General features: G+C 43.0%; 1 protein-coding gene across 2 annotated transcripts in view; it reads right to left on the bottom strand.

The window, feature by feature from the left end:
* TBL1XR1 (TBL1X/Y related 1) overlaps positions 1-27,274 on the bottom strand; it is an 84,899-nt gene that overhangs the window by 16,212 nt on the left and 41,413 nt on the right. Inside the window, exons 3-4 of one of the 2 annotated variants that reach the window (XM_065748366.1) lie at positions 14,851-14,918; positions 681-783 (exon numbers count right to left, since the gene is read on the bottom strand). In XM_065748366.1, coding sequence (XP_065604438.1) covers positions 681-738 — 58 coding nt within the window. In that variant the 5' untranslated portion in view covers positions 739-783; positions 14,851-14,918. The remainder of the gene's footprint in view (positions 1-680; positions 784-14,850; positions 14,919-27,274) is intronic. The other variant, XM_065748367.1, reaches the window with a different exon arrangement.

Genomic DNA, 27,274 nt, shown 5'->3' with positions numbered 1-27,274 from the left:
GCCAATATTCACCCGCGTTTAGCTCTTACTCCTGAGAAGCTGAAGACTTTGCTTAGCCATACATTGGAAGGATGAAGTGCATCCTGAAGGAAGATTTTAAGAATCCAACAGATGCTTTTATAATTAAAAATAAAAAAATAAAAAAGTAATAATCTGTGTTTAAACTCGGGCAGTAGCAGTCATACAGCCACAGCTGTTATGAAATACAGCAAGACCTTCCCTTCCCACGGCCACATTCAGGCAAGGAATGTAGTCCTGCAACATCAGCTCCCAGGAACACCAGCATGAGTACTTCAAGACAGAGCAACATAACGGTGTTTGTGGATGTCATCCTTTCCTTTTCAAGTAAACCAAAAGAATATGGTGAGAAAAGAGTTGCTGCGATCCTGTAGCTAAAAAGGATCTCCAGGAAAATGCATTTCTAGTAATCAAATGAGTCCTTGGTTGACTGCCATCTGAAATCTCCAAATGACTAAATCTGATTAAGTTACAGAAGGTAACTTGGCAGGAATTCATCCCTTGTTGAGAAGAAACGCTACGAAACAGTTCAGACAGAAGCACACGCCTACTGGCAGAATAATTAAATGAGTTCACGTTCAGTGAAGTCAGTTGCAGATGAAAACCAAATAAATTAAACATTGTTAAAACAACCATAATTGAAAAAAAAAAAAAAAACTCACCTGACTCTTGTAAGTATCTATAAACCAGGAAGTTAACCTCATCACTGCTTATACTCATCTTTATTCCCAGTTAAACCATGAGGTCACAACAAAGGACACAACCCTAGAAATAAGAAAGTAGGTTAAATAAACATTTTTTAGGAATTATAACGTATTTCTCAACAAATGCTGTGTACCTAAAAACGAAGCAGCTCCCTGGCAGCACAGGCAATGATTCCATGTGATAATGTGAGCAAGTCTACTACAGTCATTAAAATGTCATTTCTCTCTTAGCAACATTAAGGTCAGTAAATTATATACCGAAGGGCCACATTCGCAAATGATGTAAACTGAAATAGACTGGGGAAGTATTCAATAATCAAGTGAGCTTCACCTGATCAACATTACTGCTGTGAAACACTTTTTTTCAACCTCTGGATAACAACAACAGAGCACTTTCTCACTTCCACATCCAGACAATTTCTCACTTCTACTTTCTAATCTACTTCAATTTTCAGCTACTTCTGCTCTAGTTAAAGGTATAATATGGACTACAACACAATATATGCCCAAACCAACTCCAACTTCCACCACAAATCAGAAAACATCTCAGCCACGTACTTAATGCTCTGCAAAAATAATCCTTAAAATTAGAGATGAAGTTTAAACAGAGCATGTCAACAACATTTCTGCGTGCCTTTCATCAGCGATTAAAAATATTTACAGATATAAGCATGCACATACATATGTATATATACAACATTTTTTTCCCCACAATTTTATTAAAGGTAAATATTTAGCAAGGCAAATAATGCATCGAATATATATATGCTTCGGATGACAGACTTTGAATATAAAGCAAGAACAGGATTTAAAACATGAAAAAAAACAGTATTTCTTCTTACTTAAGCATCGCTTCTAAGAGCACCCCCATGGCTTCTGAATGTTCAAAAATGAAAGTTCTGATGTTTTCCATAACATCATGTAGTAAACGAGTAGAAACATGAGCTTCCACAACAGAGCATGAAATGACCTCCTCCTGCTCCCACTAAGAGCAGACCTGCAAGTGCTTTGCCCCAATGCTGCCATTATTTTCATCCATGGAACTCATGTCAGAGAAGATATCCTACTGATACTGGATGAGGTTTGACATGGATCTGATGTTAAAAAAACATCATTAAATGAAGGAGTGCGGCGCAGGTTTTCTTGTGTGGTTCAAAACAAGTTAACTATCTCCAGTTACATGACTGCATGGGCTGGTGATTCGTCACTGCTGCTGCAGGTAGGAAAGCTATGAACGCAACAACGAAAGAATCATGATCTGCATTACAAGTCTGCCAAGTAGCAGAAGGTTTCACATATTCCTTCTAGGCACTTTTTTCCTGAAAAGATAGGACAAAATAACCATGCTGTCTCTCCAGCCATCTAACTTTTAAGTTCATCAGTCAAACTCAAACAAATATGGCAGTGTGAAAAGGTTTCATAAATGCGACTTTTCAACAAGTCCCACAGTGTTGGCAGCAGAACAGAGTGAAGAGTCCCAGCTAAACTCCCCAGAAACAAGGGGCTATATGATGAACCCAGACAGCAAAGGCATTGGTGGGACCCAGGTGGGAGAGTTTGTGTTGCTGAGCATGGAATGCAAGGGGTTGTGAATGATGCTGAATACACACAGGATTTGGGCAATCCTGCACTTACACAGGCCATGGAGGGGAACGGAAGAAAACGCTTTTATTTTCTTAAGAAAATAAGTAAAAATGCAGAGCTACATAAAACCTACTAATCTCTATTTAGGGAAAAAATAATGGCTGTAGTATGGCTCCTTGCTAATGCAGCTCAGCTTCCAAAGGTACATCAACACCACCCTTGCACTACCAACCCACAGCCGCTGGATGCACAACAGATACCTAAAAAATTACAATATACTTTGAGGGAGCACTCACTAAGCGTGCAAAATGAATGCCATTTTCAGCCATTTCATGCACTGGTAACCAGTTCCAACACACGCAGCGCCAAACACTGATTTAATTAGCTATGTTTGTGGTCAAACTTGGAGCAAATCGAAGTCTGCTCATCACAGGAAAGTTCTACAGAAAAGGAACAATATCCTTCAGAGAAAAAAACCCCAAAAAAACAGTAATTCGATTTAAAAAGTCTTGTAAAGATGCCTTTTTACATTATACACGCAAACAGCAGTGTTTATTTCATGAGTCTGTTACTGATTTTTAACATCTCACTGCATCACCCAAAAAGATGGATCAAAATGCAAGAATTGGATGCAAGCACTGTTTGCTACATAAAGATCTGTATTATTAATACCAAGCAGACTCCCCACTGAAAGCGGAACTGTTGAGATGTCACAGATTTACCTGCCACACGTTACGCAGCTGGATACCCAAAGAAGAAAGCTAACGTTTTGCTTGGCTGTCAGAAGTGCTACTCACCCTGCCCGAGTCAAATGAGTATAATTTTTCAAGGCTCAAAGTGCTCCTAAGCAAGCTGTGGCAGGGTAAGGACCGGCGCTGCCACTGCTGAAACTCGCGCTCCTGCCCAGCTGCCAAGAGGTGGCAGTGCAGCACTGGCTTGGCAATGCTAACAGCTCCAAGAATGCAGAAATGCGTTAAATAAACACACAGCCTTCACGGTGAGGGCATGGAACTGGAAAGCCTGCTGAAGTTTCCTTTAGAAAATAAAAATCAAGATATTCCTTCGTGCGTTTTTTCAGTGCTTGTCTCAATCTGAGGCTTCCGTGGCACTCCCTCCTCACCAGCCATGGCTCGCCCACTGCACACCCATGGGAAGAGAGGAACTGCGCAAGGAGCACTGGAACCAAACCACTCTCCCTGCCACCTCCAAAGGGAAAGTGCAGCAGCAGCACAGATACGAAGGGATCCCATCATCCTTTCCCTCTGACACGCTTCCAGTCGGTGCCAGCCACCCAACCCTGGCACCAGGCCTGAGCAGTGTGCCTGCAGGAGCCAGCCTGACCTCCATCTCACACCGCACGGACTGCTGCCCCGCTGCTCCCTGCCCCGTGGCCTGAGCTCCTCCGCAGCAGCTTTGGGGAAAGCACAACAGCCCTCATCCACACCCCCTGACAGTGGGGTCTCTACTGTAGACACAACGGCCTCCAGCCCTGCAGCAGCTTCTCTGTGGCCCACCATCCACCTCAACGTGCTGCGAGGCAACCCACTGCCCACCCCAAACCACTGGGCCACAGACGCTGGCAGAATGGACAGCACTACTGTTAAATTTCTATCAACATAGCACCATGGTATCCCAGGACATTATCAGTTTAGCAGGCATATAACGTACCGGCCACAAAATAAAAGCCAACTGCCTATACTCACGTTGGCCTCGAGAATCTAGTCAAAAGCTCAGTGTGTCACACACCATAAGAACCAGAAAAGATGCACTCCTGTGCTTTTCACAGATCCACCCAACTCAACCAAACAGTGAACCAATGGCTGGAGTCAAAGTCATTCAGAAACTATTCTCTCAAAGGAAATTAGGTCTCCTGTCTCAGAGCCTGCACACCAACTGCATCTTAGCTTCCGCTCAGCGAAAACGTGCCTGTATTTTGCATCATGACAACCATGACTCAGAAACACCACTGTGCAGCACTTAACGTGGCTTCTCCTGCCCTCAAGGACCATTCACATTCCTTCATACTTTGTGCGGCATTTGCAAGTAGAATCTGTTCTAGAGATCAAGTTTCCCTATCAGGAAAAGTGGATGCACAGGCTAATGCGTACCCAGCCGTACCAATCTGATTGCCATTCTGACAAATTATTATTCTTCCATACATGTTTATGCTAGCTTTGTACTCTTATTCCAGGTTCATGCCAAATGCTAGAGAACAGATGCTGCTTGATATGGCTCCCTGCCTAATAGCTTTTCTGTGCTTTAGAAAAAAAAAACACTTGACTGGCAGAGAAAGTTTACACATCAGATTAGCACTCTGTGCCTCTTCATTACCATTTTCTAATATATAGTAGATTTACTACAGTTAAGATTTACTCCATCATCCAACAACAGCTTAAGAAACAGTCCCGCAATCTGAGGTGGGCTCTAACACATCGTGATTAGGTAGGATAACAGGACCACCTGGCAAGCTGCTGCGAACAGCAGTTCCCCAAATGTACCATTAGTTTGGTACCAGTATGATACGTTAAAAGGAACAGTTAATGCTCTGGCCAGCTCTGAAAATCGATTAATGTTCAGATATGAACAACCCACACCATTTCTGAGTAGAAAACAGAAGCCTGGCTACAAAAACAGTAACGCCTCTTATTTTAAAAACACTGTCCCAAGTCCTCTTCATTCCTTCCTCTTCCACGAGGACCTGAAATTTTCTGTCAACGCATACACGACACACACAGCTCATGCTGTGAGCAGCCTGCAGAACTCAGCTCTTCTGCTGTCCCACAGAACGCCGCTCCTGGTGGCTGCTGTTCTACTGCCAGTGTTTTCTAGGGCTCTTCCCCAGGACATGGCTGCCCCACACTAACTGGTTTCCAAACTCAAGGATTTTTATAGATAGAACCGTTTAGAAGCTGTCTGTAGTGGACTTGTATGAACAAACTGGTGAATCACAGAACTGTAGGGGTTGGAAGGGACCTCTAGAGATCATCGAGTCCAAACCCCCTGCCCAAGCAGCTCCCCAGCCCAGGTTGCACAGGTAGGCGTCCAGGTGGGTCCTGAACACCTCCAGAAAAGGAGACTCCCCCACCTCCCTGGGCAGCTTGTGCCACTGCTCCGTCACTGCACTGTGAATCCTGTATTTCAAACGTACAGTACACAACCAGTGTTTAATGTCCTTTTGCATACTGATGGATCGTTTTCATTTCAATCAAAATTAACATTTTCTCATACATTGCAAATAATTTTTTTTTCTTTAAGCAATCCCAGTCGCTCCTTCACATCTTCCTTCGAGAAACAGAGCCCAGTATTGGGCACAATACAAACCACTCCTTATTGAGATTCTCCTAAGAAATCAGCAATTAGTAATTCTTACTGACTTCCTGAATTTAAAGGTAAATATTCCTAAAATGACATTAATTCACTTTTTTTTTTTGTAAAATGAATGCTACCTTATTTTCTGCATTTTTACCTTTTCTGCATTTTTTCTGCCAACTTTAACTGCCCATCCTCTTTGCAATGTTTTGTTGTTGTTTTTTTTTTTTGCTGTTAAGGTTCAATTCTATGTCAAATGTAAACCTCCATGAAAAATTAACTGCAGTTCTACATCATGAACCTTCTCAGTGATTTACCCTGAGGTGAAGCTTTGCTAGCCTTCCTTGCGGCTCTTTAAGACAAGAGATGTTTCTCAGACTTATCTTTCAAGTCTACAGATTTGTTTTTACTTTTAATCTCAGGAATACAGCTTCATTGCCAAATACTAAAATAAATTAATAAATTTTCCTTTCCTGATCTGAATTGTTTTCCTTAGCTCAGGCAATAAATATTTGTATTCTGTACTTCAGCTTTAGTGACCTAATTTATGGCAGCAGTCTCTGTCTTTCTGTGCCAATTTGAGAGTATGAAGCACACAAGATGACAAAGCCAGTCTGCAATTTTCTGAAGAAAAAGGACTGCAACCCTGAAAGGAAAAAAATAAACAACAAAAACCAACAATAAAAACGACCCAAAACCTAAAATCGCTAAAAATAACAGTTACTGTCTACTTATCTGAGCACTCAGTCCCCAGGAACTCCAAGCACAGTCCTGAGTGCTATTGCAAAATAAGCTGCAGATGAAACCTATTTGCTGATTTTGCCTAGAGCAAAGTAGTATTTAATTACTGAACTATGAATCTCCTCCCCAAAGTCATATGCTACGTGACCCAGGAGACTGGGATCCTGGCTGTGAAAGCAGAGACCAGTGACAGTATATTCAGTGCCACACTTCCCATGCTAGGCTCCAAAGCTTCCATGCTCTCCGGAGTCACACCCAGCTTCGCACACAGCTGTATGGCAGCGTACAGAGCTTCGTGGCAGCCATATTTTGTAAATCCCTACACTGACTTTGGATGGTTCTGCTACTTATACCAGATATTTTAATAAATGCTGTTAAGGTTCTTCAGCTCTTCTTTAGGCCACATCCCTTTAGACGAAGTTACAATTCTTCAGGCATACCTGATTTAAATAAAGACTCTTGCAATCAACTGCACAGACCCACACCCGAGGAGGCTCTGTCAAATTACTGAATGGCTTTAATGAGCCCGTGCTGAAATAACAGCCTGCTGGCATTCTCTGGATCAAACATCAGATTTCTGGAACCGAGTGCAATAAAAATGAAAATTAGAATAAGCATTACCTGCTACGTTGTTTAAAATCCAATGCAATGTAACTCTTAAACATGCACCCAGCTCTAAGTGTGAAGTTATCCACTGCTTACGTCCTGTCCCGCATTAAAGCCATAGTGAAAAATTAATTATGGATGCATGTGGGAACACACCCATTAATCCTCACTTGGATCAAGCTGTGTAAAAATTTCAGAGAAAATAAATGAATGAGAAGAGCTCTTGAATCAGTCAAAATAAGCCTTACCAACAGCTTCTCCTGAGACTAAGGGAAGGGAGGGGCAACAGCCAAAAATGTCTTCTATTTGTGACTGTTCACCACTGAAAATAAGCACAAGTGCTACGGTCCAACATTTTTGATCAAGAGTATGGAAAAAATGAACAATTGAAACTAAAAATGGAGTTAAAGACCTCCGTACTGTGCTAAGTTTGTGCTCTCAGCTGATTTATTCTCATTTTCACTGCTGGAAAACCCAATGAATCCCATGGCCTCTAAGTCTGATCAAGAACATCCCATTTTTTCCAATGTGTTGTTCCTGATGTTCCCACAATAGATCATTCAGAGCTCTAAGAGACTGTGTCAATTGAATTGAATAATATGGTCGCCTGCTGGTACGTAAATGCAAAGGCAAAGCTGAGGGGGTTTATTTTCAAAACAGGAGACATTGATCCTGTGACAATGTTCCATTACTCCAACTTCATTTCTATCAGAGACAGTGATTACATCTACATCAATTGCTTGAGCTGATGGATATTGGTGCGCTAACAGCGACACAGTTTTTCACCATGCTGCTGTAGCTGACCTGCATACTGATGGCTCACAAAGCTTCACCCTGAGCATGAACTAAAGCTCTTTACTTCAGTGCCAACTGCTGCAGGTTTTCAGCACACTTCTGTAATTAGCTGATTTTCAACTTTGGTGCTGTTCTGGAAAACTTGCTGTGCCCATGCAGCCTGCCACTGATTCCATCTGTTATGAGTAATATATTTATATTGTTACCTGATGGTAACTCAACAGCATCTGTGGAAAGGATCTCTGCACGCCTACAAGAGCACCCCTGCCTCAACTAGAGATCTTTTCACAAAGGTGTGTGGACTCCGTTTCCCAATATCATCACCCTTTTACAGCTTCTATCTATCGTGCTTGCAATCCTTTTCAAGCTGGTGATCCATCTTCTGGCTTTCATCTCCTGATCTGACACACAATCTTGAGCCCATGGTGATGCATTTGCCCTGGCTTTCACCACCTCACCATGCACAGCCTGTGTTAACTCTGCTCTCCCGCACTCATCTCCCTGAGCACTTTCAAGAGCACCGACTTTATCAGTACTACCTTCTTACTCCTTGTTCTTTTCTGCTTTTCTGTTACAACAGATGAGTTGCCAACACTTTTCACAATACAGTCTGATAGCTGAATAAAATCCAATTCATCCTTAACCCCAGTGATATTCATTCCACCTGAACATTTTATTTCTGTTCACTTTATTTGCCCTTGCCCGTTCAGCCTTATGGCTTCAGCTGTATCCTGGTGCAAAAGTAACTTGTGTAGCACAGGGCAGAGATGGGCTGCCCTGTAAATCTGCCTGGAGGAAAAATGATTCACGATGCTGGATGAGCACCTCCCCCCCACTACATAACCTCAGAGAAGCTCTGGGATTACCAGGCAAAGCACATAACTACTGCAGCAGGGATACACAAACATGCAATTTGACTAAGGGGGGGAAAAAAAAGGAAAAAGATTAACTCGGTGTTGTGCTCACAAAACAGGTGAAGAGGGGCTGACCTATTCCAAATGCAAATAAAGCTGACTTGGTTCCCCCAATATTAAGCCCAAGCCTTACATGCCTTTCCCATGAGAAAAGAAGCTTCAGAATTATGCACTCAGGCAGCAGAGCTTGTGGATAACAAAGAGCTAAGTGCCTGAAAGCTGCCAATCTTCTCCTGAGGTGGATGTTTTGTGGAGCACCAACAGCTCTGAGCCCACTGCTACTGGTGAAATGGAAAACTCCCACGAGAAACTATAATAATGGGGTGAGGAATTAAAAAAAAACTAGCAACCTCACAGGACACAAAGGTCCTTCAACCACATTTCATTGCAATTTTAAGTTTAACAAGGATACAAGGGAAAGGTATCGCCTCAGTTCCAGTGATGAAGAGCAGCTGCTACCTACTGGAGGAGAAGCAAGAAAGCGAGATTTCTTTTTAATTTCTTTTTTCTACTTGAGATGAAGAAAAAGCAAAACGTGCCTTTCCAATAAGAAAACCAATGCATTGATGATATGAGAATGGCAGTACGTTTTTCTAAGTGCTCGGGACAAGGCTATTATTATTGATGAGTCTCAGACTGATGGCAAACAGGTAGATTGGTACTTAGGGTTACTTCAATAGTAGAAATGCAGTGCAATTTAGACACGCTTTTCTGCATTAACCCAGATATTAAACTTGCTGAGAATGTAACTGCAGTCAAACAGTGGAATTTGGTATTGAAAATATGTGCCAACACTGATCATATTTAGCGTTCAAAGTTTTCAGCAGCCACAAAACATATTTTAAAGCCTGGAATAAATTAAACGCAAGTTGACAAGTTCTTTCTAGCCCCAAGATGTTCACTTACAAGACTTAAAGACATATAACCCATATATAACGTAACTGTAGCGCTGTGCCTGAATGAAGAGTTTTAAGGAAGGCTTAAAAAAGTTTATCCTCGGATTAAAAACTCAACTCTGTTTCCTTTACTCAAGCATTTTCACATCTACCCCAATCACTAAAGCAGCCTTAGATGAGCCAGTGGGGATACACAGTTAAATTACTATCATGAGTTCAGAAATAAAGGGGAGGAAAAAAAAATGGAAAAAACCTTTTTGCAAAACAGAAATAATACACTTCTGCAGCTGACCATGCGAATATTACAGATACATGAAAACAACTTGTGAATCTCTGTTAGATACGTTCATTCCCACACACCTCCAATTATCCCAGCCTTATTAGATTGCTAATCTGCAAAGCAAGATGTACTTTCCTCACAACCACTCCACCAATACCACCTACACTGCTTTATTTTCATTCCCAACAAAAGCCTAATGAAACCAAATGCAATCACAGTATTAAATAAAGTGCAAACTGCTGCTGAGCCTTTAAAGCAGTCATACAGTTAGCACATTTCTGTTCACCAACAACTGAACTGCAGTATCAGAGCTTCAGGAACAAACGAGACACCAACGCACACATAAACAAGTACAGTAGGACAGTATGAAAGCATTTTCAACTACTTCAAGATTAATAACCAACAAGAAATAACTATCAGGACATTCCTTAGAAAAAGGAGCTGAATGAATTAAAATTAATTGATTGCTTCAGTGTTAAAGTGGATCATAAATGTGAAGTATTTAACTTCTGATGTTTCTTGAAGTTTGATAGCTAAATTTTCCAGAAACACCTCAACTCTAACGAGCCATATTGGAACTGATTTCTAATGAAGAACAAGATGCAAAGTACTTGTCGTCTTGATGTATCTCCTAAGATCAAGATTGCATCTCCCAAAAAACTATGAAGTAAATTAAGAAACGATGTCTGAAGACATTATTCTCCGGTATTCAAGGCTCTTGTCACCTGTTAAATTTAAATCAAATACTTCAAAAGAAGTTGAACACTCATGGTCTCAGAGCTCTTGATGAGAATGGGCACGGCAATACATGAATGGGATCGGCTGCAGCCACAGGCAAAAGGAAGCACACAGCAACCTGTCTGTGCTGTGCCTCACTGCGATCAGTGAAATCATCCTACATTATATTTACCATCTTAAAAATAAACAAAAGTTGCATCCTTACTTCTTCTTTTACTGCACTGAGCACCAGGCTGCAATACTGGTGTAATGGGCTGGGGATGTGCCAAGATGTGTCTGCAGGCAGAGGCAGACAAAGGGCTGGTGGTGCAGGTCATGCAGATGTAGGCATGAGGGCACAGAACTGCTTTTGGATGTGACAGCTTCTTAGAATCAAAGGCAGCAACAGCAGTGTTGGAGCTGGGGGAGGTGGGGATTGCTCAGCAGCTCCGTAACCACTGCTCAGACAGAGCACAGCACAGCTAAAAGCCTTGTGACAGCACAAGCACCATATGGTAAGAGACTGACATGAAAGCTCGGGCATTGCCGGGCCACCGTTCTCTCATCATCTCTCTCTCTCGCGGCTGTCAGCGTCTCTACCACACGCTCTAGAACGGGAGGCAAGGCACTGACTGGCGGAGCAGATGGCCGCGCTCCGCTGCGGGACAGCACGCTGACTGCACGAGCAGAGCTGCACACACAGCCCTCTCCGGGACACACGTCCAACAGAAACACCCAGGCCCTGGTACCGGTGCAGCCACTGTTCTCTAAGCCTGACAGCGCTCAATTTACACAGTTTTCAGGCTCTGAGCACACAACAGTGTGTACCTTCAGTCCCCGCATCTCCACATCCTACTCTGTACCATCTCCTTTTACTGTGTGATTTGCCACGAGCAAAAAAAAAAAATAAACCCAAACATTACCTAGGCCACAATACCATTTATTTTAGCATGGAATATCTCAATCTGTATTAGCTCTACTAGTATTTCCATTTAATTATGCCTCCAAAGCTTAGCTAGCCGTTAATCCAATCCCCTTCCTAACTCCAGCACTTGTTTTTTTTTATTTTCTCCCCTCTAAATGAAGGTGTACTGAAGGTCTTCCAGCAAAATATTAAGAAAAGCACGTATTGTGAGCTGATGTGCCTCTAACACACAGAAAAGACATATACTACAGTCATCGTCCTTGATAAGATTTTCCATACCCTGCAACGCATCCTTTCTTTACTGGGAGTCGTTCCAATATCTGATTCATCAAGAACAGTCTTCTCTTTCACTAAACACCCTGAAAAATAAAAACAAGCCTCTCTCCTTGTCCTCTGAAAGTGGAATCTTTTACCTAACAAATTAGCCTAGACTACTGGCAACGCTGAATGAGTGCCAAGTTCTGATGCTTCACTTGTTTCGTTGTTGTTTTGCTGTTTTTTGTTAAGTCTTGAGGCATATTTTTATGTAAAGGAATCCTTCCTGGGACATGCTTGCCACGACATAGCCCCAGATGGCTCCTACACATTGCAAAGTCACCTGTATCTGTAATCACATTGCTCTCTGAAGGTTAAAGACATGTACCAAGTGCTCTTGCTCATTTGGCACTGCACAGAGGGCCTCTGATGAGAAGAATTCGATCACAACTGCAGAGGCACACAAAAGGAGCTTCTACAAAATATTACAGGCTGTTTTAAAAGAGCACTATTTTCGCTATAGTGCATCATATATAAAAAGCCATTACAGAGCAGCCTGTGCTGGATAAGGCCTCTGTCTTGAGGGAAACATCCTTCAAAGCTGTACACAAGTGTGTACAGTGAATGGCTACACACACACACAAAAACTTTAAATTTTAAAAGCCAATGGTTTTGTTCAGCAGAGGCAGGAGCTTACTAAAGAAACTACTGTAAAATTGATTAAAGTCACAAAGGATCCAATTCAGACAAGAAGTTCAAAACCAGGACACTTCTGACTGCTTAGGCCGACATCAGACATCTAGTCTCATAAATTTTTGAATTAATCCCCTTTGAAGCAACCGATTCACCATTTGAAGATGCATCATGTGTCCGACATGGATTCCCCCTCACTTAACAAGGCAAACTGTCCTCTGCTGGCACTGTTAGGAATGTGATTGTGGTTTTGTGTTTCACGTAGAGAAAACAGTTTCACGCAGAAAAGCTAAACGTCAGCAGAGATGGAAATACACCATAGCTTACAACTGCAGGCTACTATTACATATACAGCTGCAGAGAAATTGTCTTCAAACTGCCCCACACATGACCTCTGTGCTATCTTTTGCGGAGCTGAGCTATCATGTTAACTACCACTAGTTCAGACTTAAAGAAATTAAACAGGACAGCTTTTGAAAAAAGAAACACTCCATGCTGGGTTATCTTTACCTCACCTCCAACACAGGAGCCCCAGGTTTCCATGTGTGAATAATTCTGCTCACCCATTTCCAGTAATGGAAGAGCTATTTAAAAATAAAGAGATGGCAGAGGGGAAGAAGGCCACGTCTTTGCAAGATCACATTACACTTTAATAACGAATGCACAAATTGCCCACAACATTTTGAAAAATCCTCCATGTTTTTCAGCCTCCAAAGAGATCCCATCATCTTTCATTTCTTACAATATTTATAAAGCTGCAGTGTCTTCACTTTGCAGAATCTCCTTTTAATATTCTTGAGTAACACTACTACTCAAAACTTCGTGATCCTGCTCCTCTCATATAAAACTGAGAGCCTTTATTCTTCTACTCCAAGATTTAGAAATGAACATAAGCATACACATTATTTGAGCATGTTCAAGATATTATCTATTTACAGGGCTGGAAAACATCCAGCATGAACGTTACCATGTACCTATATTGGATATGGCAATCTAACTCAATGACAACAGTGAAAACTGCTTCAACCTTTACACCCATTCACCTGCACCTTCAAGATGACATCCTTTGACTTCCCCAATTTTTCAGCCAGTAAAACTTTAACAAAAGAAGGGGGATGGGAAAGCAAAACAAACAAGCAATAAAATCCAACAGACAACACAGTACAACACAGAGTCATTAGGCTGACTAGAGAACCCTACTAAGAAATTCACGTGCACCCCACCTTGTTTTCAGAAGTTGGAAAACAGCTTGTGAAAGTATAGAGAGCTAGGGATCAATCCAGAAGAATATTTAAGCATATTATAGTCACATTGACTTCAATTGCTTAAGTGATTCGTTGGAGCACAGCCCATAAAACAGTGCCTTGCAAGAGCAAGGCCATTAAGAACAGTGAGCAGATTCCTTCTGCAGGCTGTGGGGTCTACTTGCAGGGTTTGTTTCAGAAACAGACTCCTATCTTTGAGTGCCCTCTATGGATTTAAGAGTACACAAGAAAGGCTCGCGAAAAATTTAAGAGACTGTGACATATAAAAAAAATTAAAAAAGACATCTGCTCCACCTACAAGACATTTGTTAAATTACAGCATATATTAATAATCCTACAGACACCAATGCAGTGTCAGTTATCCACTGCTGCAAGAACAAATACTCGATTGTGCTCTTGCACAATACGTAAGCACTGCTGTTGCTAGACCGGTTCAGAATGAATTTTCCCTTTATTAGAGAAAGTAAGGTAATCTCCTCTCCCTTGTAACGCCAGCCACGCAGAAGAGAGGAGACTAAAGATAAGAAAGCGTGTTTAAGAAAAGTATGCTAAGTCAAGAGAAATGATAGAGGGATTGCAGCTACATACATTGAAAGCAAACAATTGCAAAACCATGACTGTACATTAAACCTAAGAAGAGTGATAACAGCACACAGTCTGGGAGTCTTCCCTCTGAACAGCGTACTCTTGTTTTCCTTTAGGAAGCAAAGACTTTGGTGCTTGAAAACAAAAAAACAGAAACACCCACACTATAATGAAAACACAACTTTCACGCCTCCCCCATCCCTTTCTGAAGCCGATGCACACTAAGGATGTGCACATCACGTAGACGAGATGGCTCGTACAAGATGCTTTGTCAAAAGGTCTAGTTATTAATATATCCATGCTGTGAATTGATGTGTTATATTTTAACAGCTCTCAATAAAGCGAATATGGATTTACACATTAGACAATAACAGCTCCAAAAGGAGCTGTTAAAATACCACTGAATAAAAGAACACTTAACGTAGAGATTCGGTGGACTGCAAAAACAGATACCTAACAAACACTGCAAATGCACATAGCTATAATTACTAATTCTAAATCGCACCAAATTATCAGTCCACTTTTATGAGAAATAAAAGAGATAAATCATTGAGTGTCCTTACCAGAACTACTCTCTGAAACCCCACAAAACTGTGATGTGGCAGCAGTGCAGCCCCTGGTATTACACCACCTGTAACACAAACCATATTATGATAGTTTCTATCAATACTTATTTTAACAGATGAAAAAAGGATAAAAGCTATTTTTCTACCAGTCTTTTTAGTGAAAGCATTAAAACAACATTCAGTTTCCTGAAGATTATAATATATTTTTATGCAACAAAACCAATAAACAAAAAAATAAGGACTTCAATTACTTATATGGAATAAGTTTAAAAATTTTTTTAAAGACACAGATTCAATTTTACTCTCTTCTCACTCTCAGTTGATAACAAAACCCCAGTACAGCACCGAGCGTTCACTCCAATGGAAGTCCTCTTCCTTTTGTCTGCTCATATGTACAAAATGGGAACTCTGTGAGGATCCAGTTTAGGAAAGGCACAGTATGGATGTGGCGCCTTGTTTAAGTCTTGCCAAAGTACACAACTAAAATATTTCAGCAGTAAGACAACAAATAGGAAACACAAGGCCATGACCAACCCATCCAGTGCTTTCCATAACTGACTATGGCAGAAGTGAGTTTAACATCAGCCAGTTAGGAGCATGCTCTATGGAGGAATCCTTAGGATACTCTTATGAAGTTAATTTCCACAAGTGACTTCAAAGCTTAACCGCTCCCTAGGACTTACGTACATTCTACACCTGTGATCAGAACAATTACTGATCATACCTTTATGTAACACAGATTCCTACCACGGATATTCATTACAGATTAAATCATTGGAGAGAAAGCTGACATAAACTAAGGGATTAAGGAGAAAGGCTTGAAGGTAAAAGAGCAGGAACACTGCCTGGGCACAGCAACAGAAGAATCACCTATCAAAAAAAAAAAATGCTGTTTGAAGTGAAACGTAGCTTATGAAACAGAAAACCTCTCCCAGATGCAAGAAGAAGAAAACAGCAATTTTTTTTTCTAAATACTAAACTCCCGCCATAAAGGCTGACTAATGCATTATAGCCAACATCGAAACTTCCCAAGCACCTCCTTAAAACCAGGACCAAACCCAAAAAAGACAACTCATGCCTTCAACAGCAGGCAGCACTACAACTTCACGGCGCCTTTGAACTCTATGAACCCCTTCAGTACTCTGTTATCAAGTTCCCAAGATGGGTGTAAAGTCAATGGTGGCGGAGATCAGCAGCTTCCGACTAACACAAGTCAGTCCATTCATTGCTGCCCCTGCCATTTCTTGGAAAAGAAGAATAAAAAAGAAGATTCCTCCCATCCACCAGCCTGGATTTGACAAGCGTCCTGCTCCCACGCTGTAGCAAGATGCACAGACAGAGCTGAAGCTGAGTGGGAGGTCCTGACCTATATTACTGTAGTAAGAATTCCCTGCTCAGATATTACGTGCTGCTTTGATCACTTCCTGCAAAGTGTAGTGTACATACCAAGTGCATTGATAACACTGAACTTAAAAAATAAAATTAAAAGAAAACAAAACAGAAGCAAAGTTCAGAACGCTTAAAATGTTTTAACTGCAAGATGAACGATGGTGCAATAGATCACATCCCCGTTCACTGCAGGGGAGTTGGACTAGATGACCTTTAAGGATCCCTTCCAATCCGAACGATCCCATGATTCTGTGATCACCACGAGGGGCTGCTGCCCCGCTGGCTGAGCTGAGGGAACGGTGCCTTTCAATATTTACATGCTTTGAACTTCTTGCGTTCTGCATTAAGTGTTTATCATTCATTCAGAGCACACGCTGTTTGAAGTAACTAATTGATATTACCCCCAAAATGATGCCAAATAGGAGAAAGAACAAGGAGGCCCTGAAGGAAAGCAGCGCGCTGCCACATCCTGAACAGAAGCCAGTTCAAGAGGAATTCCTTTCCTCTCCTCGATTCCCCACAGAGCACACATAAAAGCACAACGTACACCAAACACCAGAAGCTCGCTGCTCTATTAGCCTCCCCTACAACAACAACAGGAAATCTGTTTACAGTTAACTAATTTGCCATGGGATGGAGAGGGTTGAGAGGGCACACGGTGAGAATTACGCGTAGGGCCCAGCCTACCCAGCCCCTGGGATGACTAAGCACCAGTGTTGCCTTTCATCTGCATCACACGGCGCGATCTGGGAACCCCCAAGTCACAGTCACCCTGGAAACAGTTGCAGCAGGTTTCAAATTAATGACTTCGGTCAAATTTACGGTGTGCCCTACAAAGCCTTGCATGACACTGAATAGATGTGGGGCACTGGCACAGGCTGCCCAGGGAGCGGCGGTCGCTGAACCTGCAGGCATTCAGCAACCGTGGAGATGAGGCACTGAGGGACGTGGGCAGTGAGCAGTGATCCTAGAGGTCTCTCCCCATCCTCATGCTCCTATGACTCCACTTTTAATTGCGTTCCTACCAAGCGATGTGCTGAAATGGAGCACATCACAGGGTGGAATTTCCCCTACTAGATTTAACCTTCAGAGCTTCAGTCTGCAGCAGTGCTGGGGACTGGATGTAGCTGCACATGCTGTCTTTTATTTCTCTTTCCTATGAGATGCCTAGCTAGAAATATCTCGGGGAAGCTGGAGGAAACACATAACAATAAATAAACTGCAAGTCTACAGTCTTGTTTACAACAACAACAGAAATGCTTGGGAAGAGGGGAACAGCTAATAATGTGGCAAGAAAAAAATAATCAGCCTCAGGGAGAGGACAAGGACAGAAAATAATGCAAAAATGTGGATGATCTGGAAAGCCAGCGCTTCACATGACTCTAGTTAGCAACTGTAATGACGAGATCTGTTACAGAAACGCTCACTGTGTAAGAATTTGTGCCTTGTTGTGAGCTAAGCTCCTTCTCTCCACAGCTTAAAATGTCGGTGTATTTTTAAATTGCATATAAAAAGTAAATATATATAGTTTCCACATTTCACAACCCATTACGGAGTGGGTGTTTTATCAAACTACTGACACCTCCGACGATGCCCAGTGTAAACGCACAACACGCCGTTGTGTCAAAGGACAGCTCCAGATGTGACAGAAAACCAAAGTTCACACTGCAGTACTTGGAAGCAGCAGGCGGTGTCCTGGGGCTGCTGGGCTGGGTCACCCACCGCTAGGGCGTGCTCCCGGCTCAGCCACGCACCCACGCTGCGCAAGCACCAGCACCTCTTCCCTCATTACACTGTTTTGTGTGTGCGTGTGTATATATATATATAATATATTTCCCTCTTATTTTTTCCCCACCACGTTTTAGTTTTGCTAACTTAAAGAAATATGGGTGAAAAAAGCGCATCTAGCATTCCTCTAAGTTAATGCAACCCAAAGTAGACCGAGTCTCCCTTATAAGCACACTCTGGTGCACAGCCCTAAGCTTTTGGGCAGCGATTTCCATTACAGATGCTCCCTGACCACGAGTTATCACCAAAATCCTTACTAACATTTGGACTGGGGATTTTTTAAGTCAATGCAATTTTGTTTTTAGTAACCAAAAACAAAATGGATTTTTAACAAACAAATAACAGCTCTGAAAAATTGCCTGGGGTTTCACTTACTCTGATATTAAATCACATATACTTGGAAAGAAAAAAAAGGAGTAAATCAAGCACTCATAAAAAGTACTGATGTGTAAACTGAACGTGGCCCATGAGGGAGAGAGAAATTATCCACTTTAAAGAAGTATTGTTTACTGCTTTCTTCCCCACTGGAGCGCCTGCTAATAGTATTTGCTGTTGTTTTCTTAGTGCGTGATGAGTACAGCTGTAACCAACAATGCTGCAAAGGCGACGTGCAGAAAAGGAACGCAGTATAAGCTGACATGAAATGAAAAACTCTATCTTGAGCTTAGAGCAGTGGATGCAATTTGGATATTCTGAACACTTAACGCACCAATGAGCCCTTCTTTTCACTGTCCTACAAGGGCAGCGTAACTCCTGGTCTCATTTCCCTCTGTTTGCATAAAAGCAAACATCACGGTGAGATCTGATCTGCTCACCGCCACTTATTCCCTCTAATCCCTCTGTTTCAGAGGCCATCCAACCAATAAATGTCACCAGCAGAAAAGCTGAAATTCAAGTAATGCATTAACAAAATAAAGCCTGGTTCATCTATAACAATGAGACGGTTCCATTCTGTCCCTGCAAACAGCATTACAGATTCCCTTTGGCCACAATGGAGATTAAAAACAAAACAAAGCAAACAATCCAAACCAACCTAACACGAGATGTTGTTTAAGGAAGTTAAACTCCTGGGTTGAAAAACTCACATCAGTCACCTAGAACTGCTCCTGAAAAGCAGATCTCTTGCACTCACTGCCGTAATTCCTCAGCTTCCAAAGAGCACAACCCAGCAATGCTGGAAGGCAGGTTGGGTCGCTGCCTGCTCCACCTGACCCCCACCACGCACGCATGCTACAGCGGAGGCCAAGGAGCAGCCAGGGCTGATGTTTAATCACTGTATGTTTCAAGACCTTGGGTCACTAACTATACCCAAGTAACAACCAGGAAGATTGCATCTTGTAAGCTTCTAAGCCCAGAAAGCCGATGTTTTCCATAAAGCTTCCCAGGATGGCAATGGCAAGACATGGACTGAAATGCCAAAGACAAGCAAAGCTTCACAGATTTACATCTTTAGGCACACAATACTATCGGAAGCTCTTTGTTGGCAAAACACTCCAGGTTCTGGAAATGAAATGATAAAGTTGAAGATCTTTAACAGTAGAATATTAATGTTGTGCTCTGACCACCCCAAAGCAACGTCCCAAGTGAACGCTTCACTCTTTTCCTCTTTAATCACTGTCAGTTCCATAATCCATCAGCTTAACACTTTAAGAAGCCATATATTACCAGAGTAGATGACATCTTCAAACTCCAGTGATGGCACTCAAAAGATTTTCTATCAGAGTAGCTGCTGAGGGTGCACACAGAGGCAGTGCACACATCTCAATGAGCATTAATGGGTTTCTGAGTTCCACCACACCATGAATTCTCCATATGAGACACGTCTTCCAAAGATTACATAAAAGCAATCCAAGAATTAGAACATAAGCAAAGTAGCTTCGGCATTCCTGTTGACCAGCATTCTCCATGCACTGAAGACTGGATTTTTTCCTTCCTCCATTTCTCCCTTTGCTATTTTGCAGCATACATCCCAGGAACAGCCCACGCTCCCAGAGCTGAACGCTTCCCAGTGCTCACAGCTCTGCTTGACACAACAGATTCTGACATGGAAATGGAGACTGCTTTCCTCCAATATTGGAAACACTGCAGCTGCACATTGCTGAACAGGTTGGTTTATTAAAGGCAACAACTACCAAAATCTACAGCGTCCATACTACAAACTAATCTGTCACGCCTCACTTTTACACTATTGTAGTCTTGTTATAATCCAACTAATACAAGTCATCCCTTTTTAACCGTTCCTGATTGTCCTGATTGGTTTCTTGGCTGTAAAGGCCTGAAGACAGCATTTCTAAACATCTTCCAAATACACTGAAAAAATATTTGTTTGTGGAAAGCCACATGACTTGTTTTTCAGACGCATTGGGCTTTTCGTGACATGAGAATATGTTGCAGACAGTGACGTTCGGTGCTAGTCAGAAAGTTCCATATTGTTATGGGAAAGTACCATACTGAAAGCAGGAGCAGCTCAAGGTGCACCTATGAAGGTATTAATTAAACGTTAGAAGAAAACAAGGGAAACAGGTGAAATATTCATTCAGATGGCAGAATACCTTACAGTATATACATGCAAACAAACAGAAACCCAGTCACTACCACAGCTCATACCTCCAAACTTAAAGATGTAACCAGACACTCAAGCCTCCAGCCCTACACAGAGCACGTGAAGATGCTTTACATGTATCCTCTGCCAGCGATGGTTACCCTGAAATCTAAAGACTGCTCTTCCTACAGGAGCACACACAGGATGCAGGTACACAAACATGGCATGCCTTGAATCTCACAGAACCGAGGAAAGCAGCAAGTACTCTAACACTAGAGCTAGGTCAAAACCCCCGGAGCAGGTAACTACCAGCCATCCTGCAGAGCCCTGCAGTTGGGCCGGGTTACCAGCCGCACTGAGCAAGGGGAGGACAACTGAACGTTCAGCCCTCAGCCCAGTGGCCAGGCCTTGAATGAGGCAGTACTGCAGAGGACTGCTGACCCAGGCACTGCTGCCAGGCTGGCCCTGATGGCTTGCACTCATGGCTGCTGTAAGTGTTGGAACACTTTGCTGCAGAAATGCAGCCCCTCCACTGCTCCTCTGACACGTGAGTCTCACCAACAGCAGCCAGAAAGGTTTTAATCCAGCAAGAGCAAGTGCTTTCTAGGACACAGTTTAAATCCCTCAGCACAGCTAGCAAAATGAATAGTAGGTGCTCTACAAATAGCAGGGAAGGAGTTTTTGCTCCTCTTGAGTTATTCACGCATGCTGACAGCAGCTACCTGCACCACGGGACAGACATGGATACAGTACAGGCAGAGCCCAAGTTCACAGGAACACATTTAATACTGCGATACAACAGATCAGAAAATATCAGGCAACCGCAAACTGGGATTTCATTCCAAGGGCAAAGCAGCCCACAGTGATTTCCAGGGCAGCGTTACGGGCACTGAGAGCAGTGGTACGAGAGCCACAGAGCAACAGGGCCATGCTTACCTCCTGGAGCAAAGCAGCCTAAACGTGCTCCTATATTTTACCTTATACTCAGGAGAACATCTAGTGCTGACGCTGATTCACTAAGGTGATACGAGGCAGGCAGCATGCTGCTGGCTTTCCTCTCAGGCCTTGGTTCAAGAGGAAGGTTTTTTTCTTAAAATAGCTTCCTCAAGTGCCATTTGCCTTCTTTCAAATTATCATTCAGCAGAAGTGGGTTTGAGAAAGACAACCAACCTGCCGTGGCGTTCCAGCCTCGGTTTGCACAAGCACACAGGCCTGAATGCCACTGAAGCGAGAATTTCAGAATTAAACATGTATATGCAAAGAAGGATTCACAGAGCACATGAATAAAACATGCCTAAAATAAGCAGAAAAAATACTTAAAATATCCACATAACTATTAATTAGTTATTAATATTAGATCTCTGGTCTATTTCCCTTCAAATTAGCAATTAGCCACCCACTAGCAAAATGTCAATTGCAAAACAAGAGGCTGTATTTATAGTACAACCTATTTGGAGCTTTGAGAGACGTGTCAGCCACTGCTAACTACAATGCTTCTATTGTGTGCCTCCTGAATTAAACCCTTACACCTAACTCTCATTATAAGCAACTATACGTACAAAAGTCATATTGTATTTTTATAGTCTTTATTACATCACATGAGCTGGTACAGACATTCTTCCATACAGAAGTCTATTCAGATAGGGGGGGCAAAAAAAAAAGCAGTGTGAAGTAATTCATCTGTACGAAGCTGTGTAGGACACAGCTATGGCTGTATCTTCAAGTTCCTGTGTAGCAATGAGGTGGGAGGAATGGCTGTCCAGGAGATGCTAATAAGAAAAACCTTGAATCTGATTTTATTACTTCTCATTTGGTGATGAGCTTTGACTGCCAGTACCTCAAGCAGTGTGCTCTGGATGTAAAACTGCAATGTACTGCTACATCTTCAGACTGTATTCATACCATTTCTACCGTTAACTTCGTGATATTTCCAACACCACCACCTTGTCAATCAGAAGTGGAAAAGTGCAGGCTCCCATACAGATGCCCTGCTCAGACCCCAGGATGCTGGCAGCCACGGAGCTGAGCACATCACACAGGGCCACATCCTGACATCTCTCTGACCTCCCCAGCTCCTCTGCTATCAAGGAAAGGAAAAGAGAGTTCCTCAGCAGGAAGCTCCTCTGCAGCTTTTGGAAACAGTTAAGGATCTCTCTAGCAGAACTGGATTCCAGAGCTCAGCAGTACCCATGGTGAGACAGGTGTTTAAGGAGATGGCCTATTCCACTCTGTTTTCTCCAGGTTTGTGATCTGCCTTGAAAACAGCCCTCTTCCCCTTCTCTCTCCAGATACCAAACTCCATCCCCAGAGGAAGAGGGAAAAGCGCACTCAGCAAAGGTGCATGGCACAGGAGAGCTGGTAAGGCAAGTACTGGCAACACACACTGAGTCCTCCGCTGCCAGAGAAGGGGACTTCTTGTGTTGGATGCGCTGGGCACAGAGGAAACAGAAAGAATTACACAGGAACAGCTCCCTAAATAACCCCTTAGACCACCTCCATGACAGTAGATGGCCTGTGCTGCCATTTTGGCAGACACTGATGTTGTACAGCTTTGCAGCAGACTAATTTGGAATAGTAAGAAGTCACTGAACAACAGACTGGAAGTGAAACAGCCATCCCTGCTGCCCACCTCTCAGTATAAAATCGTACCACTTTCTGTCAGCCTGCAGGAGCAGTCTTCTTGTAACATCCTTCACAGAACTTCCTTCTTCAGCTCCCTCTTTTACTACAGAAGAAAATAATCCTCCTCTCAGCCTTAAGTTCTACCCCAAACCAGGGTCCCTTGCCAACCCTTTAATTTCTCATGCATCTATCAATTCCAAGCTATCCATACAAAGAAACGAGCTGTAGCTGCAAGTAGCTCTGCACAAGGCTGGCTCACCCTGAAGCCCCCAGGGAGTGTCAGGAGTCCTGGATTACTAAGATCGCCACTTGCTATTGGGCAACAGGACAGTTTGCATTCTCTCTTTTCTTAAATTTCCTTTTCAAATCTCTAAAATTCATTAAAGGCGACAGCTATTAAAACCTAGATGAGTCAAAAAGGAGGAAAGGAAACAAGAGCCATGAGAAGAAACAGCATATGAAACCAGCCGGGATGCAGAGCCACTCTCATCACATGAGATATTTTTATATCCATTGTACACTCGCTCATTTATTTTTCCTAATAACCGTCACACATGTAAGCAGGATAGCTGCAGGGTACTTCTAAAGGAGATAAGTAAGAAAAGATGAATGCAGTCTCATCCATATACCTTGCTGGGCTTTTCCTTTTATATGCTGAAAAAATCTTTAAACCCTAAGTAGATCGTTCTAAACATTTCAGGATTAGGACAGGCTCGACCAGCTAAGTGAAATTTTCCATTACCAGTGAATTTCATTGAAGCCACAGCTGTGGGGATCAGTACATCCCACGGCCAGCAAGGAATAGCAGGGCCCAGGCTCCATAAGCCAACACACCCCCCTCGGCTGCAACATCACAGTCAGCCCTGCGAGGCCCTATGGAAAACACAATGACACCAAATCAACACCCAGTTTGTATCAGTTTAGCTTCTCCTGCTCCGAATCAGTTTGGCATTTGAGCTAAATCTGCAGAGCTTTTCAAAATGTTCTTCAAGATTTTCTGCCTCAGGTGAAACAACCTTGTCTGCCCGTGCAGAACAGCAGCACCGGGTGAGCAGGAGGCAGACCAGACTGCTCACTGCCAGAGCAGTGCTTACTGAGAAACACCTTCTTGTGCCAAGAAGGAAACAGCACTTGCAAGCAGGAAGGAGTACACTGGGCTTTCCTGACCTGCTACACGTGACAGTTATACACATATATCACATTTTTAAGTCTAAGAAAAACACAGCAGCAGACCCACTTCTGTTCCTGCTTATTTTGAGAAGCAAACCATTAAGCTATTAAGTGCCTGAGCTATCCCCAGCAACGCAATTAAAAACTGACCCAATTTCCAGACCCAAATGAGCAGCATACACATGGCAGCACTTCTCACAGCACTGTGTCCTCACCTCCAGCACCACGAGCTCTGCCCCATCCCACCCACCTGCAGCAGCACTATGGGGCCGCAAGGCCAGTGTCCTCCCAAACCCCCAGCCCCTCTGTTGGTCATCTCCACAGTTAAGAATGCAACATGCATTGATACAAACCCTTACAAGAACTGTTGTACGTGGATAATTACATGAAGGGAGTTCCAAGAACCACATGCAACTAAAATGCAACACGTGATGTACCACAGGGATTTCACTCATTTCACTGCCATCCTCCTGCTCTATTTCAGGCTGCTCTGCTTTGGTCAAGGAACCTTCACAACAATTAAAACTAGAAAGTACGAACATTATTATCATCACTAGTTGAACAAGAGCAGCACACAGAAGATCCTTTTCCTATTTCAGGGCCCCACTGCACTAACACTGCAGAAACATAAGACTTGGATTCTTTGCTGAAGAGATTGTAATCCAACTAGACAAGGTCAATGAATGAAGTAAAACAGCAACAACAACAAAAAATCTCCAGTGTGTGACTCTCGTGACCATCTGCTACAATCACTCTTACTGATCAAGGTCCTGCAAGCAGGAACACGGGCACGGAGCAGCACGGTGCTTGAAGGATGGAAAAGCATCCTTCTTGTCCTGGGAGGGAACGCCCTGCAGCTCACTGAGTGACACCAGGTGCATGCACGCTGGCCCAGGGTGGGCTGTGAGCAGTATGCAGCCCCATCTCCCACACCTTTGCTCCCTGCAGCTCCTTTTTGCTGAACTCCAGGCAGCTGGCAGGGCTGGAGCCAGCGAGGACGCACATGCAGGGGTAGGTACAGTCCAACAGACATCCATTTTCCAGTGGAAGATTCCCAGGGAGGCAGCACTGTTCAGACTGCAAACAAACATGCTGCCAGGGCAAAAAAATAACGGAGCAGAATGCTGCCTAAACACCACTGCAGCCTTTCCACCAGATGAGTTACAAGTCACAAAAATATGTGGAACAATTCATTTGGCTTAAGCTGCAGTGCGTTTTCCTTCAAAAGAGAGCACTGGGGTTCCTAACTCGTGAGTCTTGCATACTTGAGATCTTTTTAAGTAGATGTCACCCTCAGCTGTAACTTGGCACTTCCAGAAACACTCTTTTCGAGCTTTGCCTTTGCTGACATTTCTCCTCTCATACATTATGCAAGAAGTCCCAGATTAATCTTGGGATAACGATGGGAGCTTAAGAACCCCAACAAGTATTTTTTTCCACGGGTTTGCTATGAAAAGCTTCAGAATTTGAAGTAGGCAACGCTTCTTTTCAAAGCATAAATTTAAAGATACTTGTGTAACTGATTAATGCAAGTTGTTTTCCACAGCAAAACAAAAAAGAGACAAAGAAGAGTCCAAGACCCATTACACATTTCTGAATTCGCTGACCTGACGGTGTTTGCGTTCACTAGTGTTCTCCCAGCAGCAGTTCTGCCACATACCCTAACAGGAGGGCATCATGTACCTCTGAATGCATTAAACATACTCATGTGCCAAAGGAGAGCATCACTGACAGACAGCTGATACGTGGTACAAAAATTAAGCTCCCTTCTCTTTCAAATAAATCCTGCTATGCCTGAAATCAATGGTGCACGCTGGGAACACCAGCAGGTCACCCCCCCAAACCCAGCCTGCAATAACGAGTGCCCACCTCGACGCAGGGAGGCCTCTTTGCCTCCCATTTACTGGAGGATTATCCCAAAACCTTACCCCCCGATGGATGAGGTCTGTTTTTCAATATCCAGCCTGAACACGCTTATTGCCAAGATATATGCATTTTTTCCTGATGCTACCTTCAGTGTAACAAAAAATACTTGTACTCAAAGTCTTTGGCAAGCCCTCTTATATTTGGAGAAAGCAACTGTATATCCTCTCAGACTCTGCTTTGTTAAGGTAAACAAACCAACCAGGCTCTCTGTGTCCTATTGCACAGCAGCCTCTGCTCATCCCTCACTGTTTGTCATCTCCTCCTGCATCTGCTCTACGTTAAATTTGTCCTTCTTGATCACGGCCTGTCTCATCAGTTCAGTGTCACGTACAGGGAGTCAGCAGTGCTGCCTAGCACACAAGCAGCAGTAACACGTCCTGATGTCTACTGTGGGTCAGTCCTCACACATCTCAGGTGCGAGGTGTTTTTTTTTTCAGATAGCTTTTTTTTCAGAGCTGCAGGGTACTAGTGAAGAGCTACCCTTGATTTTACAGCCTAATTACTCAACTGATTGATAGACTTTCCGTTCCTCCATCATTTTCAAGAAGACCAGCAGCCAGGTCACGGCACTATTCACATCCATCCACAAGTGCACAATCATGACATTTTGTGCTATGAAATTTCAGTCCACTTTTTCCACTCAAGTCTTAAAGGCCATCTGGCTCCTCCTGCTCGGTACTCTGTTCCTCATCAGCTTTGACAGCACATCCCAACCTAACATCATCAGCAAGTTTTATTGCACATCCTACTTTTGAAGCCAAGTTAATTAGCAAATGCATTAAAGTCAGCCCAGATCTTAACACAACTAACTTCCTTTAGGCTCAACAGCCCTCCTCTGATCATAGAATAACGTGACCTCCCCTTTTGCAGGCAACCTCCTTACCCTAACTACACTTCTACATCTCATCAGTCTCTTACTAATGATGCCCTGTGTATTGCTGGAGCAAGTGTTGGAACAGTACAGCCAGATTAGCTCAACTTTTT

Source organism: Cyrtonyx montezumae, unplaced genomic scaffold (genome assembly GCF_038088225.1).
Source record: "Cyrtonyx montezumae isolate F1298 unplaced genomic scaffold, pur_monq_1.0 scaffold_5, whole genome shotgun sequence".
Lineage (NCBI taxonomy): Eukaryota > Metazoa > Chordata > Aves > Galliformes > Odontophoridae > Cyrtonyx > Cyrtonyx montezumae.
This window is presented reverse-complemented; position numbering and strand designations above follow the sequence as displayed.